The following is a 15355-nucleotide window of genomic DNA, read 5'->3' as shown; positions in this document are numbered from 1 at the left end:
AAGCCTAAATCATTTCAGCAACAAGTCATTAATTTGTGTCTCACTCTCCAAGTTTATTAAAATGCAGCTTCAAATTTCAAAAGCCTAAGTGGACCTAGCAGTTGATTTCCACAAAACTCACCCACTCCTTTCTTCACTGTTGCCAAGTTGATCAAAACACTTCTTTAAACTGCTTTACAAAATTCCAAGGCTTTCCTGAAAATGGGGCACTTAGAGGAATGTGGAGTAGAAGTGAGCAGTTTCAATTGTAAAGTCCTTCACTAAAAATTTCTGCAAGTCACACAGCAGAACGATAATGCATGACAAAGGAGTGGCCATGAACTTGCTGTCACCTACATTAAACTTGTCAGACCATTTACCATGCAGGGGAATGCAGCTGGATGAAACTTGAGCCAGGGAGCCCCTGACATCCTACTGGCTCCTTTTGTTTGCAAACATACAGAAATCTCACAGGCTCCTGAACAGTGCTTTGAAAGCAAACACTGCTTTAAAAATGTACCATATGTGCACATTCATCACTGTATTAGGATAAGCCAATATATCACACTGAAAAAAAACTTTCCAACAAAATACACAATCTGCCCAGCAGGGCAATAATTTCCTTCCAACTGCTGGTCCATACAGTGCAAAAATATCCTGGAAGCCAATTATGAAGTACTTACTGTTAACAGGTGAGAGAGTCTCAAGCTGCACACTCTCCTCAATTCTTTGCAATCCAGTGCTATTTTCAGGCAACTATGGAAGCATGTCCATAGTATCAGACAGAAAAGGTAGGAAAAAGGGCAATTCTACACTTAGTGCTTGTTCATTCCAGAAGATGAGTGGCTTCAACTCCTAATAAAGCCAATGATAGATGAGGGCACTCAGCAGCTTGTGGAAGGCTTTCCACTGTCAGGGTCAGAGCCTATTTGAACAGGCCCTTGATATTAGGTATATAATTGCCTTTTCCAACAAAGGAAGAGAAAATACCATTCCTTAGAACAAATTTAGTTATAAAAAAATCAAATGAAAAAAAACTCCAGTCAAGGTCTGAAATTGTGCTGTGAACATTGTCACAATGCCTCATTTAGCTGTGAGATTTCATTTTCATTATTCCAGTGGATTTGGTGGAGTAATTCTGGATTTAGACCTGTGAATGTTCTGAGCATACCCTGGGCATAGACTACTTATGATTCAGCTAAAGGATGTTGATATCATGAAGTATAGCCAGCGTTACAGACAGCAAACAATGGATTTTTTTCATTTCCACTCTTCTAATAATAGTGATTTATATTTTTTGTCCCTAAAAGCACAATGCCAATATAGCTATCATTAAAAAGGATTACTCAAGTTCTCATGTTAGACTAGCACATCCAGAAAAGCAGTAGGAAAATGAATTACCTTATTTTTCATTAGAAAAAGGTGATTTCCTTTCAGTCAGCACCATCTCTCCCTTGGTTCTGCATGCAAAGAGGGGTAAGAGATTAATAAAAACAACCTTTTGTCTTCACACATTAAATGCTTCTCAAAAAGGTGAATTAGTTATAAAGGTCAGAAAAGAAAATCATTATCAACCAAAACAAGACAGCTTAACTCAGTGGCTGCCTATGTTAGACATCAAATAACTTCCCAGAAGTTCTGCCCTGCAGCTGGGAGAATTGGTGACTGCAGCACACCCTCAACAGTTCTCAGCTTTTCTCCCTCTTGCTCACATGACAGCAGAAACAAGCACTTTAGCATGAAACACCTTTTGTTCCCATAATTTCAGGAGATTAAAACTAATCCATGTTAAAACAGAAACACACTCACTATTACACTTAAATTAGAACATGCTAATCTGAATTTACAATTTTCAGAACATAAGAGAGGAATAAAACGAGGTCTAAATATTTACAGCCAGTTTGCTATTTTGCTACACTTCTAGAAAGTGTTTTACCAGTGGGAATAACATCTTTTTGTTTATTTATGTGTCTATATCTTTATAGCCACATTCAGGCATGTAAAAAACCTTTTGAGAATGGGGAATGTTTCACAACTTCATGGTCAGTGAGTGGGTCAAAAATCCTTGAAAGATGGTTTTAAATATTGCATTATTTTTCTTTTTAAAACCACACTTAACAGGTGTATGAGTAGACATATATAGATACATAACATACATAGATAGCAATTTCACAGACAAACGTGATCTGTTTAGAGATCACTTCTTTAAAGATGAAGAAATATTTTTACACAAGATGTATTCTTTTGCATTTTTGAGGGGACACATGAAACCCTGTACCTCCAGACAAGAGCCAGCCTGGAATTGCTAGGGAGCTGGAAGAACAACTGTACCTTAAGGTCACATTATTCTACAGCTGTCTCTGAGAAACTCTTGCATTTCCCTAAGATAGCCACCACTAAAATCATTATACTGAGAAGGAGGATGTCTTGTAAATAAACAAATAGCATTCTCTTTTTTCTCTTGATAATTTCAATTAAGATGTTCCAATAGGCAACATTTGAAAAAACAGAATACCTCTTTCCCCACAAGAAAGTGGGAGGTTTATATTTTGAGGCACTGGGATTTAGAACAACTGTGTTGAACAACAACCTGGGAGGGGTCTTAGAAAAGGAATTGAAGTTCCTGCATCTTTTCAGACCTACTAGTGCAAAGACAATACAGAAAATAACATAATATAAATTGATACACATCCACCAACTGAAAACAAAGTTATCAGATGCAAGTATGTAGCTTCAGCGTATAAGCACAGGAAGCTGCTAAGACTAAATTCCATCCCCCAGAACACTGTGGGCATCAGAAGGAAGGAATCACATTCACACTGCAGCTTTTTCAGATTAAAGATATTTTTCTATAGGATTGGAAAGTCATTACCTTGTACGTGTGAAAAAGAAGCAAGTCCAAAGATCAGTCAGACTAACATTGACAAACCCATCAGTGAACAGGACACAGTGACCAACATGCCCTGACAGAAAGGACCCTTCCTCTCAAGGGGTCTTAAAACGATTGCTGGGAGCCACAGGGATTTACAAGGTAATAGGAACATTGTGTATAGCTCCTCAAACACTTTCCTAGAATCTATGATACTGAGCAACAGAAATGTTTGGTCTCTCTCTAGCAAATGTAAGGTTTTTAACAGTATTAGCAGTAATAGCACTCAACATAATCATAAGTAACAGAAAATTCAAAAATATACTCAAAACATCAGATATCAACCAGGTAGGGTTTGATATGGTGCCTACAATGAGTACAGGGTAAGTAAACCTGGTGAGGAACCTCCAGGCAGACAGAAGTGAATGCTTCCTAAAGCCTCCTGCCCAGGAAGTTTGCTGCACATTCCACAGGAAATTGTGGCTAATTATCATTAGAAAAAACACGTAGTTTCTGAAAATGTGGCAGAGAACTTGCCCAGCCTCTTATAATTGAGTCTGTGCTGGGTTTGAGCTTGTTTGGTTTTTCTTCTAATAGAATAAAAGTAAATACAATCACTATGAAGATCAACTGGGACAAGTAAAGATAAAACATTTGCTGTTGCTGAAATTGTGTTAGGACTGATTTTACCACTAAACATAAGCTATTTTCTAACAGCTACTGAGGGAATAGACATTTATTCAAGCTTACTGGAAATTGAAAGACATTTAAAATATGGTCATAAAAGCCTGAAGAAACCTGCAAAGGAGGTGCAAAATGAGTCATGGAAAAATCTATACTGATAAAAAGAACATATTTTTTAGAGATGGGAGGGGTAAATTCTGAGGAACTGGATATCCAATTTTTAGAACGTGGCAACCTGTGACTGGTGACTAGCAGTTATTAGAACAGAAAAAAGTCTGTTTACAGGGAAAAAATATTATGTTAAGGACTTTGTACTCTTTCTCAGGTATATGACAAAGTATATATAAAGTACATGAGCAAACTAATTTTATTATTTAGAAAGGTATTTAGTGCCAATCAAGCACCAGTAACAAAGACAAGAAAAAAAGTCAAATAGGTGTATGTGATGAGTGAAACCAAGCTCACAACTGCACAAAGCACACATAGCAACCAGGAGCAGTACTTAGTGCAAGTCACTTTTACCTACTTTTTTTCCTATAGGATTGGGAAAGTCAATGACTTTCAGTGCAAGCCATTTTTACCTAATTTCTCATCCCCAACCACTCTGCAAATCTTCATTTTCCCTTCCTAGTCAAAACAACCTGATGGGCACCCAGCCAGCAATGCCAGATCTTTGGCATTGAACCTCATGGGGTTGCCAGGGAAGAGGATGAAGAGATGGAGGGGAACAATGATGGTGCTACTTATTCTGTTGAAGCTGAGCAAAATCTAGACAGCAGATGAAGGTCAACTGAAATGTTAAAAACCTCAAAAGGATGCCATTGTTTATTGTGGTTTCCATTCTATTGGATGGACTCCAAACACTACTTGCTTTTTCATAATATGTGAGCAGTGTAAGTAACGGGGGAAAAACCCCAAGGTCACTGAGGTAACCCCTCACATTTCTTAATAAAGAAAAATTTAGTTTCTTTTCAGTTTCTCAAGGATCCCATGCAGAAGCTGTAATCTTATGCAGCATTGCCACAGTTAATTAGTACCACTAAAATATATATTTTGGCTATAGTCACATAAATCACTAGAAAGCTCAAATATGCTGTTAGGGGGCAAGGTGAAGAAGGTAGATTGCCTTTTATTTCCATCTTCTTCACAGGAACAAAAGCTCTAACAAAAATACCAAGTGTTAATTATAAAAGTCTACTATTCTAACATTTTTCAGTCCTTTTGGAACATTTTCTTCTGGGGTTTCAGGGAATGACTTGTGTGTTTCTTTCTTCCACCAACCATAAAAGCAAACAAACAAAAAACCCAAGCAGCAGGTTTTTATTTCTTGGAACTATGCTTACTGAACTTCATGAAAAAAATTGTACTTGGCACATATAAGACATCTTTGTTTCTTTCTCAACATCTCTCCTCTGTTTATTGGAAATTAGTTTAACATTAAGTTGCATAGAAATTTTGGCCACTGGATATTTGAAAAGAAATATTTTTGTCCAAATTGCAGTTAACACAGCACCATTTCATTTTATTATCCTTGCAGTAGTATAAGGCCAGAAAAGTAGTTCTAGAGATCTCCCTTTCAACCTCCAAAATAGTCTATGCTTTTTAAATATTCAATGCTTATGTAAAGGCCTCTCTCATAAAAAGAATTCTTGGTATGACCCTTATATAAACAAGTAAGTGAAGCCTGTCAGATGGATTTTAATACACCTATGCAGTCTAAGAAAAAAAGCAATCCTCAGTACATGGGCTTCAAAAGCCAGTTTCTGAACTGCTAATAAGTTTCTAAATCAGGAACATTTATTCTTCACAGAGAACTGCAACTCTTAACTCCTGATCCAGTTCCTTTCAATTGTTGAGCTCTAAGAGAAGCTACATCTTCTGCACTGTATCTTTCTGTGGGCCCTTTCATTCTTGCTTTTACCTTTACACTCTGTGAGTTTATTCCTCAAGCAATGGTCACTGCTGAGTCCTGTAATCTCCAAAAGCCATACCACAGCCAATTCCAATAGCTCTATGTCACTGAAATCAAACCAAACTACTACTTTGTACATGTGAAAAACAGCCAAGTAAAAAAATACAACACTCTGAAGACATCTCCAAGTAATTTTTTCCTCCTAGGAAGGTTCCACAGAACTGGTATAGAACTCAAAGCTCTTTAGTTTCTCTTCCATTATCAAATACCCTGGCAAGCAAGGAAGAGAACACATGCAAGCAGTCCCAACATGTATCTAAGCAGCAGAAGGTACAGCTCCAACTTTTCTGTTCATTTCCACACATAGACCTTTTTTGTTTTCCCTTGAGCATCAGTAGCTATACTTCTTTTATCCCATCTTCATAATCTCCTTGAAATAACCTCATAACTTCATAGACATCTCAAAACCTAACCTGCAGTTTCCAGTACAAGGATGCTGTTGTGCCCAAAACGTGTTACCAGAGGCTCCACATGCAGGTGCAGCTGGCTGCCAATGTTTTGTAAATTGATAGACTACAGCTGTGCAAAGATGACTCACACAGCACTCACAAATAGGATATTTATCATACACTGTAATCCTAAACAATGAGCATATTCAGCATTGAAGACCAAATCCATCCAAAAACACTGGTTGGGCTCCATGACATGAAATCCAGCCACAACAGACCCCTGCAAAAGGGACTTTAGAGCTGGCAGAGCATACATTCCTACCAGTCTCCATATGCTGAATGGAATTAATTCTTCATTTTACTTTACAGCAGCAGATTGTATTTTGAAAAACAGAACACAGCCTTTGCAACAGGCCTATTAGCTTTACAAGACAAACAACTAAGTTTGGCAAGCTAAACAATTTCTGCTGTCTCCAACTGAGCAGTCTTTTGGTTTGGCTGGTTCCCTCTTAGGTAAATCTCTTGCACACCTTTCATACAGCTCATTGGTACCCTTTTTGTTTTAGAAATCCAACAGCAACCAACCTCCTTATTGGTTTGTAGCCAATCAGTTCAGTCCTTTTCATAAACACCTTATAAATCTATCCTAAATAGCACCTTCATCTGCTTATTCTTCAGCATCTTCATCTGCTGTTATTTTTGACTGCTTCAATCTCTTTGAATAGCATAAAGAAAATCAGAACTTATGAATCTGGTCCTAGATGAAAAAGCCTTAAAAACTGCCAATAACTGAATAAAACTTGACTTATCAAAGTAAATAAGGGTTACTGGCTAAACTAATTATGCTTAAATGCAGTAATTATTATAATGCACAGACAGCTGTACTAGCTCTGCAAAACACAGAAGGTCAGGAGATGACACAAGTTGCAAACTGCTAATAAGAAAGCATTTGCTTTCTAGCAAAGGAAAAACAATGCCAGGTAAACAGAACACACCAGGCTTCTGGAAAGGCTATTAAAAGCAACAAAGAAGTTCCAGGAGGAGATGTGCATATTGATTTTGTTATTTTCTCTTCCAAAGGAGATGGCACAGATCTTGCACTCATCTATCAGTAAAGTAGTAACAGCCTAGAATTCCTTCTGTCATATCTGTGCACCACTTGCCCTGCACAGGAGCCATAACACGTAAATCAGGGGGACAGTAAGAGCAGGACACAGCAGCAAAACCCTGGAGACAGCACACTTTGGTACATATCAGCCAGTACCTGATGAAAATGCAAGGCAGAAGGGCCAGCAGTTCCACAGCAATAATAATCAAGGTGCCTGTTCCCTGGAAGTTTGCCAGAGAAGCTAAACTAATCTGACAGTGTCTGAATAGTACTCAGACTAAAACATGTAGGAGATCCTGGGATTCAAGCTTGGATTTAACTTAGAGACTCAATGACCATCCAAAGGCAATCACAACAGTAAAATTATAGGCAAATAACCCCAAAGGACATGTCTGTCTTCAGCTTCAGGACTGGCTCTCCTTGAAGGACCAGAAAGACTTTCTAGCTCAATAATCCACTTCCCTTCTGTCTCCATTTCAGACTAAAAACTATCAGTCAGGGAAACTACTTAGTCATATTGTGCCTTTAAATGTTTGTCCTAGATAATTTCTTTCCTAGCAGGAACTCAGATAGAAAAGATATTATCTTCAGTTATTTAATACCAGTGATTCAAGAGAGCCATTATTTAATGCTCATGGAAAGAGACAGAGGCATGCTGAGACCAAAGTCCTTCTCAACATTCTTCTGCACATAATCACCACAGCCATAACTTATAAACAAACTGGACCAGTCAATTACTTTGTGAGTGGCCAGGAGAGAAAGAGGTGGAGGAGTCTATGTCCTTGGAAGCAATAATTTTAGAACAGATGACCATTTTGACAGCTCGCAGACCACAAAATTTATCAAGTTCTCTGCTGGATGTCCCCTGTCTCCCTGCATTTGAAGTTATAGTTTTCATGATCACTTTCCATGGACAGGGTAAATGTGATATATGCAACACAGAAAAAAACCTGCAACATACAGTAACTTTAAGCACCAGCCTTGAAGTTGCACATCTGACTGGCACAAAAAAAAGCATATTTCAGATCACTTGAAGAGATGCAAACACATCTTTTACCCAACATAAACATTACAAGTCAAAAAACCCAGAAGCACATTCAAATAAATTTTTAAAACACAGCAATTTTTATCATGTAAAACCTGCACAAAATTGACTTCAGCACTTAAAGGCTAGCATGAATAACAGCCACCCACTGGAAAACTTGCAACTCTTCCACCCTGAACAACAGCTACTGGAGTATGTTATTAATTCTAGACAACCACCAGACTGTACCTGTCCAAAGCAGGAATTGCAGAAGGTCACTACCTCAAGTACAAAAGGGAGTAAGCACCTTCAAGGCTGCATGCACTACCCTGAAACAGCACTTTCAGCACAGTCCCTTAGGTTCCAAGTTTTCTTACAGATCATAAGCCCAGATCAACATCAAATCAGTGCATAATACCTTGCAGCTTTCATTAGTACTGCATATAATTCTAGATATTTTGGTAAAGTGTTAAAATACAAGCCTTTTAATACTGCAATCTCCTAAACCTCTGAAGCAAAGTCAATAAAATTGACTGCCCAATTTCACTAGTTTAGCAGAAATCACAGCTTCAAGTCTTCAGAGACTACCAAATTCATTCTAAACTCCCATTCTCTTCCTTTGAAAAGGTACAATATTTTTAGTTCACATCATTTTGCATTAAGAACTTCTTTAATCTTTGCAACATACAGCACACGAAACAGCCTTCAAAAGGAATGCTGCAAAATTAGTCCATAATTTTGTCTTCAAAAATTATATTCTATTCAAGCAAAGAGATACTGCTAATTTCTCATACTGTCTCTTTATTAGGTCATAAAATATAAATAACACGTGTTTCTCCATTAAAACACTCTATCCCTGATCCCTGCACATTGAAACAAAACTCTAGGTTTTTTGCCTTGGCCTGCAGAAATAAGAGTACAAGGCAGAGTCAGCAAAAAGAATTACTACATGGTAGAAGTTCCAAATAGATATATGGATATATCTCAGTAAAAATTTCAAAAATCTATATTTAAATCTATATTCAAGTTTTACCCTAAAACAGCTGATCAGCAGGGAAGAAAACTCTTGGCTGACATATTCAGGGATTGCATTCCAAACAAGGTTTCTGAGATCTGCCAAGGCAACCTTAGTATAAAGGAGGGGGGAAACAGTAGAAAGCAGCAGAAAAATTTATCTTGCAAAAGAATCTTGTCTTTAGGTTTGGGTTTTTCTTTTTTCCTCACAGAAGAAAGACAGGCAAGACCTATATAGCAAGCATCACTAAGTACTAGGCTATCTACAGAAGGTATCTATTGGCATTACAAAGTTATTCATGCCTTTCTATATGAAGTTAAAGATGCTTATCAGCTGGCTGCATGCAGTCAAGCTAACTGATTATATCCAGGGAAAATTTCAGTTTTTTCCTAGCTGCTCAGCCTCCTCACTTTGTCTCCTGGCTGTCTTATTTCCTTCCAGCAAGGTCAAAGCTGGGGCTGATTAAACAATGTTTATCATTTTCACTTATACTTTGGTAGGCTGAAAGTACTATAGCAATCTATTTGAACAGATTACAGTCCTTAACTAGTTCCAATGTTTCTTCCTACAGTTTATCAACCATTGTGCCTTTCAAAAACAATTAGAACCAAAAAACTACAAGCCTGCAATATTCAGAAAGTTAATAAATCATATCATTTCCTAGGATACCCTTTACTGAGCATTGAAAATGAATTTGAATTGTTTTTTGTTTACATAGAAGAAAGGTAACAAACATTAAGCAATTATTCATTTGCACAATAGTACCAGTTGGTTATTTCAGTTGTATTTCGCTCAAAATCACACACACCTTATTGTAATAACTTTATCCTCTAAGTTTTCAGTTCAGCCACCCTTACCTCTCTATACCCTGAAAAGATTATAGAAGCTCAGCTGACATGGCAATCCCTAACCAGAACCAGAGTTCTTCCAAGGGATGCATGACCTAGCAATGGCATAATTGTGCACCACATAAACCAACCAGCATCCTCATCTGCTATCACTGCTGTTTGCAAGTCCCTTTTCAAAACTCTTAAGCCAAAAAAAGACCTTAAAAGCAAAGTATCTCCTCGGAAAAAAAGGCACTTAGAGGTGAGCTATTCTATTTGGAGACAGATAATGAAAAATTAAATGCTGGCTTGCCTTGAAGGTATTCCCTTCTGCTGAAAAAATAGCAACCATGCAGAACAGCTCCGTCTTCCCTTCAGCTGACAGATTTCCCAGTCAAGCAAACTCCTAAATGATTCATGTAGCTTCCCAGCATTCATTCCCAGACCACATTTAGACGTGATCTTTCTGGGGAAGGGGAAAAAAAAATCCTGCCTTTTGTTTCCTCAAAAAGGGATAATACAAATAAGCATGACAGCTATCACCTGACACACCCACTGAGCGATGTACTTCCAGCCACTGATACTGATCCAGCTGAAAACCTATCCTGTGAGAGGGAAGTCATTCATCTGTTCGAGGGAGTTGTCCCATGTGGTTTTAGTGCACCACACGAGGCAGAGACTGAGCAAGAATTTACTGCTTTGCTCAGCACAGCCACCGCACTGTGACACCATCGTTCCAAGCGCGACTTCCCTCGGGCTGTGCCCGAGCAGCCGCTGACCCGCCCCGGCGCGGCTCCTGGGAAAGGAGGCAGCACGGAAAGCATGGAAACACGGTCAGCTCAAGGAACTGACCTCGATGAGAGCCTTACCGAGCTGTTCCTTGATCTACCCGGCTGCAGGAACGCAGTGCCAGCCCAACACGGAGGGCAGAATCGCCCCCACAGGTAATCCTTCTGCAGAGGACCGCAGGTGTGTCAGCTTAGAGTGATTGGTGACTGCAGCCCTACAACAATTCCCTTATGAAGGGCCTCAAGCATTGTCCTCGCTCATGAAGATTCATGGCAAATTCAAATTAATCCATGATCCTTATTCAAATTTCCAACTATACTTTCAAGCAATGTAGTAATTGTGTTGAAACAGACATGGCTGGCACCAACACCAGTCTTTTATTGAAAACTTTTCATGCATTCCCTCAGGTACCTCTAATTCCTTCCCTCACAGGCAGCTCTGCACAGCTGACTCATTCTCTCTGCAAGTTTCCTGCTCTTCTTTCTATGTGACTTGCTTGGCTAAACCTCAAACTGTCCCTTACGCAGCCACCTAACCCTCCCTGTCTGTCCCTCACACAGCATCTTCTTACCTTATCTGTCCCTTCACAGGTGCATGTCCCCTCCTCACAGCACAGCCAGCAGACTCCATCCCAAACTGCAGCAAACTCCAACTGCAACTCACTCTCAGCAGCTGACCCACTCTTATAACCCATCCTCACTGGGCAGGCAAGGCTGTCTCCACTTCTCTGCAATCAGTACAGCTGTAACTCGTTGAGGAAAATTGCCTTCTGCTATTACCATCTACTGCTATTCCACTATCCTTACAACCTATCTTCACACAAAATTCAAGTTAATCCATGAACTTCTCAAATTTCCAACCACACTTTCAAGCAACACTGCCTATATTCCTCCTTCTCACATGCCAGCTCAGCCATAGACAAACTGTACCACTGGCTATAATTCTCTTGGACCAGACAAACTGTGGTATGGACATTACCTCCTAGAGCACTTGAAAACAAATGCTAGAAGCTTAAGTCAGTCTTTGAAAACCTTACATCTGCTACAGGCAAACAACTGTGAAGACAAGTTCAGCCACTACTGTGACCCCATGGGTTCAGAGCAAGTGGAGCTCAGCTAAATATTAGCATTTCAGTCACTACTTACTTACAAATTTATTTACACAGCAGATTTCTTTCTCTAATCTCCAGGAATGAAAACACACGAACCTGTAAACTGCCATTTCAAATAAAACAAAAAAAAATCCCAAGTAAATGAGTGTGGCACAGCTCAATTCACCAGGAGCTCCTATACAAAAGCCAGCAGTAGAACCTGGCTGGGGGAAGTGGTTTGCTAGGAACACCAATCCCTTAAAGAAAGGGATGAAGGTAGGATACAGTAACCAGTTTCAAAAAAATATTGCACTATATTGCTTCATTCTGCAAGATACAGTATCTGCTGAGTGGCAATAACTGGAACTTTTGCCTCTAAGATTTGTTTCCTCTTTCTTCCATTATCTATAAACATGTAAAAGATAGAAGCAAACTTAAAATGCAAAATTGCTGTAGCATCAGTTTCAGTGGTCACTACTATAACAGATAAATTACTCTATTAAGACTGCAGCTTTTAGTAAGACACAGGATTTTATCTTAAGTTTGGTTGAGAAATTCAGAGGTGTTGGGGACTGCATTTTGGTTTGCATCATATCCTAGAACTAAAAAACTTCATCCATCTTAACACCTACATATATATATATATATAGATATGTAACCACAGCTTGAACCCCAGGTCAACTGACAGTCCAGAAGATGACAAAACTCCCCAAATACCTGTTCCAATTAAGATTAGGACAGTTCAAACTGCATACATGCACATACTGAAGCTCTCCAGAGCTGCCTATGTGTCTGCTGGTTTTGTGGCTGCAGAATTCCTTGCTAATAGAACTTGTAAGCGACACAGACACCATCTGTTGGGAGTCAAAACCAACTAACATCTTTCCATGAAGACAGGCAATTTGGGAAGTGTAACACTTCACTCAGTAAATCTACATTTCCTATTCATGTATACCCATTACTATACTACCTGTTGTCATCAATATGCAGCTTTTCACTAGCTAGAAACAGTGAGGGAATACAAAATTATCCTGAAAAATAAGTTATAGTTTATTTAATAAATTATTAATTAGGCAATAGGGCCAAACACTTAGCTGGATTTCAGTTATCTACTCTGTATTGCATCCTGCTTTCTCCAACTAAAAGGGTCATGGGCAAATGTTATTAATTAGGCAATAGGGCCAAACACTTAGCTGGATTTCAGTTATCTACTCTGTATTGCATCCTGCTTTCTCCAACTAAAAGGGTCATGGGCAAATGTTTTTATAAACATTAAAATAAAAAGTAGTCTACAAACTGATCAATAGCCCAGCTACATAAAACCTGCTAAAAGTACACTTTTTGCAGATTAAATCCTCTGCAAAGAAAAAAGCTCACAACAATAACTTAACAGATGTAAGGCTAACACAGACATACACTATAAGCAAATTCAAGAGTTGCTTTTATAAGATATTCATGCTCCTCAGGTACAGACTTACCTGGGTAAAAAGGCCATGACTGCAGTGGTATGTTGCAATTATTACAGAACAGGTATGTCTGATTTAAATGAACAGCTTTATATTAAACATGAAACATAGCTATGATTTTACTAGAGGCAGTCCAGTGCTGAATGTTTCTGTGATGAAAACTGAAGGTGCACAGTAGTACAAGCCAAGTCCCTTGACACAGAAACTGAGCTTGCCTCAGGATGTGAATGGCTGGCAACAGCCTCTTTTTCATCCCTAGTAAAATTGCATCTGATTGCCCAGCCTGGAATAGCTGCTCAACATCTATCTGAGGGATTATCACCTACATTTTAATCAGACCTACATGCTTTGAATGATTCTCATCTTCTAAAAGATCCTCTGGGCAAGAATTAATGGGGAAACCAGCCTGAAGGAGAGAATCAGAGCTTGGAAGGGACCAACAGACCCAAGGCACCAAAAGATCTGGCTCCAAAAAGGCTGAAAAGAAGAACACCCCTCAGAACTTCAGCTCACAAAGCTCTGCAGTGATGGCTACAAACAGGCTGTTCCTTGGTCACACTTGTGCTATTTGCTTTCCTATCACCACAGTGGTAAAGCAGAGCACCTAGAGCTTGGAGCAAGCTTCTCTCACCAGGCTGGGTATCACTAAGTCTCTGATGTGTTTGCAGTAGGGAAAAATGGAGATCTCACAGCCCACAGACAGGTGCTTCACACACAGTAAGCACAGTCTGAGGAAAAAGCCCTCCAAGTAAAAACAGTGGCTGGACTAAACTCAATCCCAGTCAGCACTGGAGCAATTATCAGTGTTATTAATGACAGAGCCAGATATTGGAGAAGAACATACTCATACAGAGTGTAGCTATATAACAGTACCATTAATTCAGCACAAAAATAAATTTGAATAATACCATCATGAATTACCTCCTCCTCCTCAGAGCATCATTCCATTACAATGTCATTGCACTGCTGCAGACATGCAGTTATTTTCATCTTAACTACATTTGCATACTTTAAAAGATGAGAATCTCTTAAGATCTAAATCTTTCAGAACAAATGCTTTATTGTGTATTGAGTAATCAGGAATATTACCTAACTAATGAAATGAAAGTGTTTCTTAAGAAAGTATTCAACACTGCAGATTTTGTGGAAAGAGCCACCAGAGAGTCAATTGAAATAGGGCACCACAAAAAGGAAAGTTTGGGGACAGAAAGGAAAGGACCAAATATAGCAACACACTTTAAGGATGTGGGACAAACATAACTATAACAAATAGCAACTGAGCATGGCCTGGGAAGAGCCATTAGAGTTGTTGGGAACACAAAGTAGAGAACTTATGAGGAAGACTGTGGAAAGAGTCCTCTGTGGGAGCTGCTAGTAAGCCTAGAAGGAAAAATGAGAGGTAAAAAGCTAGCACACTAAAACATCAAGGTCCAGGTCACAAGGGAGTCAGTTTTTAAGACTCATGGACAGCTTCTTCCAGCTCTTTAAACAAGCCCAGCTAAAGCAGCTGCCTCTGGAGACCAACAGCTCTTCTGCAGCGGGGAGAGGGGCACACTTTCTGCAACTGATGTATAGCAGCCTTAAAGCTCTTATTCCAAATAGAACATCAGTGGCTACAGGAACTTTTTTCCCCATCCTGTTCTTGAATTTTCAGATGTTAGCCAAAACATCTGAAAGTTTTGGTTAGTTGTGGTTACCCACCCCCTCCTCAATTCATGATGGCATATTAGCACTTTACAAGGGCAACCCAAAAAAATCATACATTATTCAAACTAATTTCTTGATTACCTTAAGGCAGTTGGGCAATTAGGAATGTTACCTGAAAGATACAACCAAACAAACTTGGCACTATGCAGTTTCTCAAAATTAGCTGTCTCATTCCTTTCCCAGCATTTATAAAATAATATTTCAAATTAAATTTTAAATCAAAATTTTTGCAATAAATACAACTTTTAAATTAATAATCAAAGGAAGACTGATATTTTGCTTGAAATGCTACTAAGTTAGCACTTTCTTTGATCATTCAGAGTAAATATGTTTTAAATTCTGTCCAACATTTATCTTTTGTTGTAAAATATTTTTCCTCACCTCCCAGCAGTAACACAGACCCACACAACTTCCTTAATTGTCTGCCTATTGTTTA

General features: G+C 38.8%; 1 protein-coding gene across 4 annotated transcripts in view; it reads right to left on the bottom strand.

Moving 5' to 3' along the window:
- INPP4B (inositol polyphosphate-4-phosphatase type II B) overlaps nucleotides 1-15355 on the bottom strand; it is a 279334-nt gene that overhangs the window by 239484 nt on the left and 24495 nt on the right. For 3 of the 4 annotated variants that reach the window (XM_079306680.1, XM_079306683.1, XM_079306679.1), the window contains exon 2: nucleotides 1381-1439. The exons of the other annotated variant lie outside the window; for it this stretch is intronic. In XM_079306680.1, coding sequence (XP_079162806.1) covers nucleotides 1381-1392 — 12 coding nt within the window. In that variant the 5' untranslated portion in view covers nucleotides 1393-1439. The remainder of the gene's footprint in view (nucleotides 1-1380; nucleotides 1440-15355) is intronic. 4 annotated transcript variants of the gene reach the window in all.

Source organism: Erithacus rubecula (assembly GCF_903797595.1).
Source record: "Erithacus rubecula genome assembly, chromosome: 5".
In the NCBI taxonomy this organism is placed as follows: Eukaryota; Metazoa; Chordata; class Aves; order Passeriformes; family Muscicapidae; genus Erithacus; species Erithacus rubecula.
This window is presented reverse-complemented; position numbering and strand designations above follow the sequence as displayed.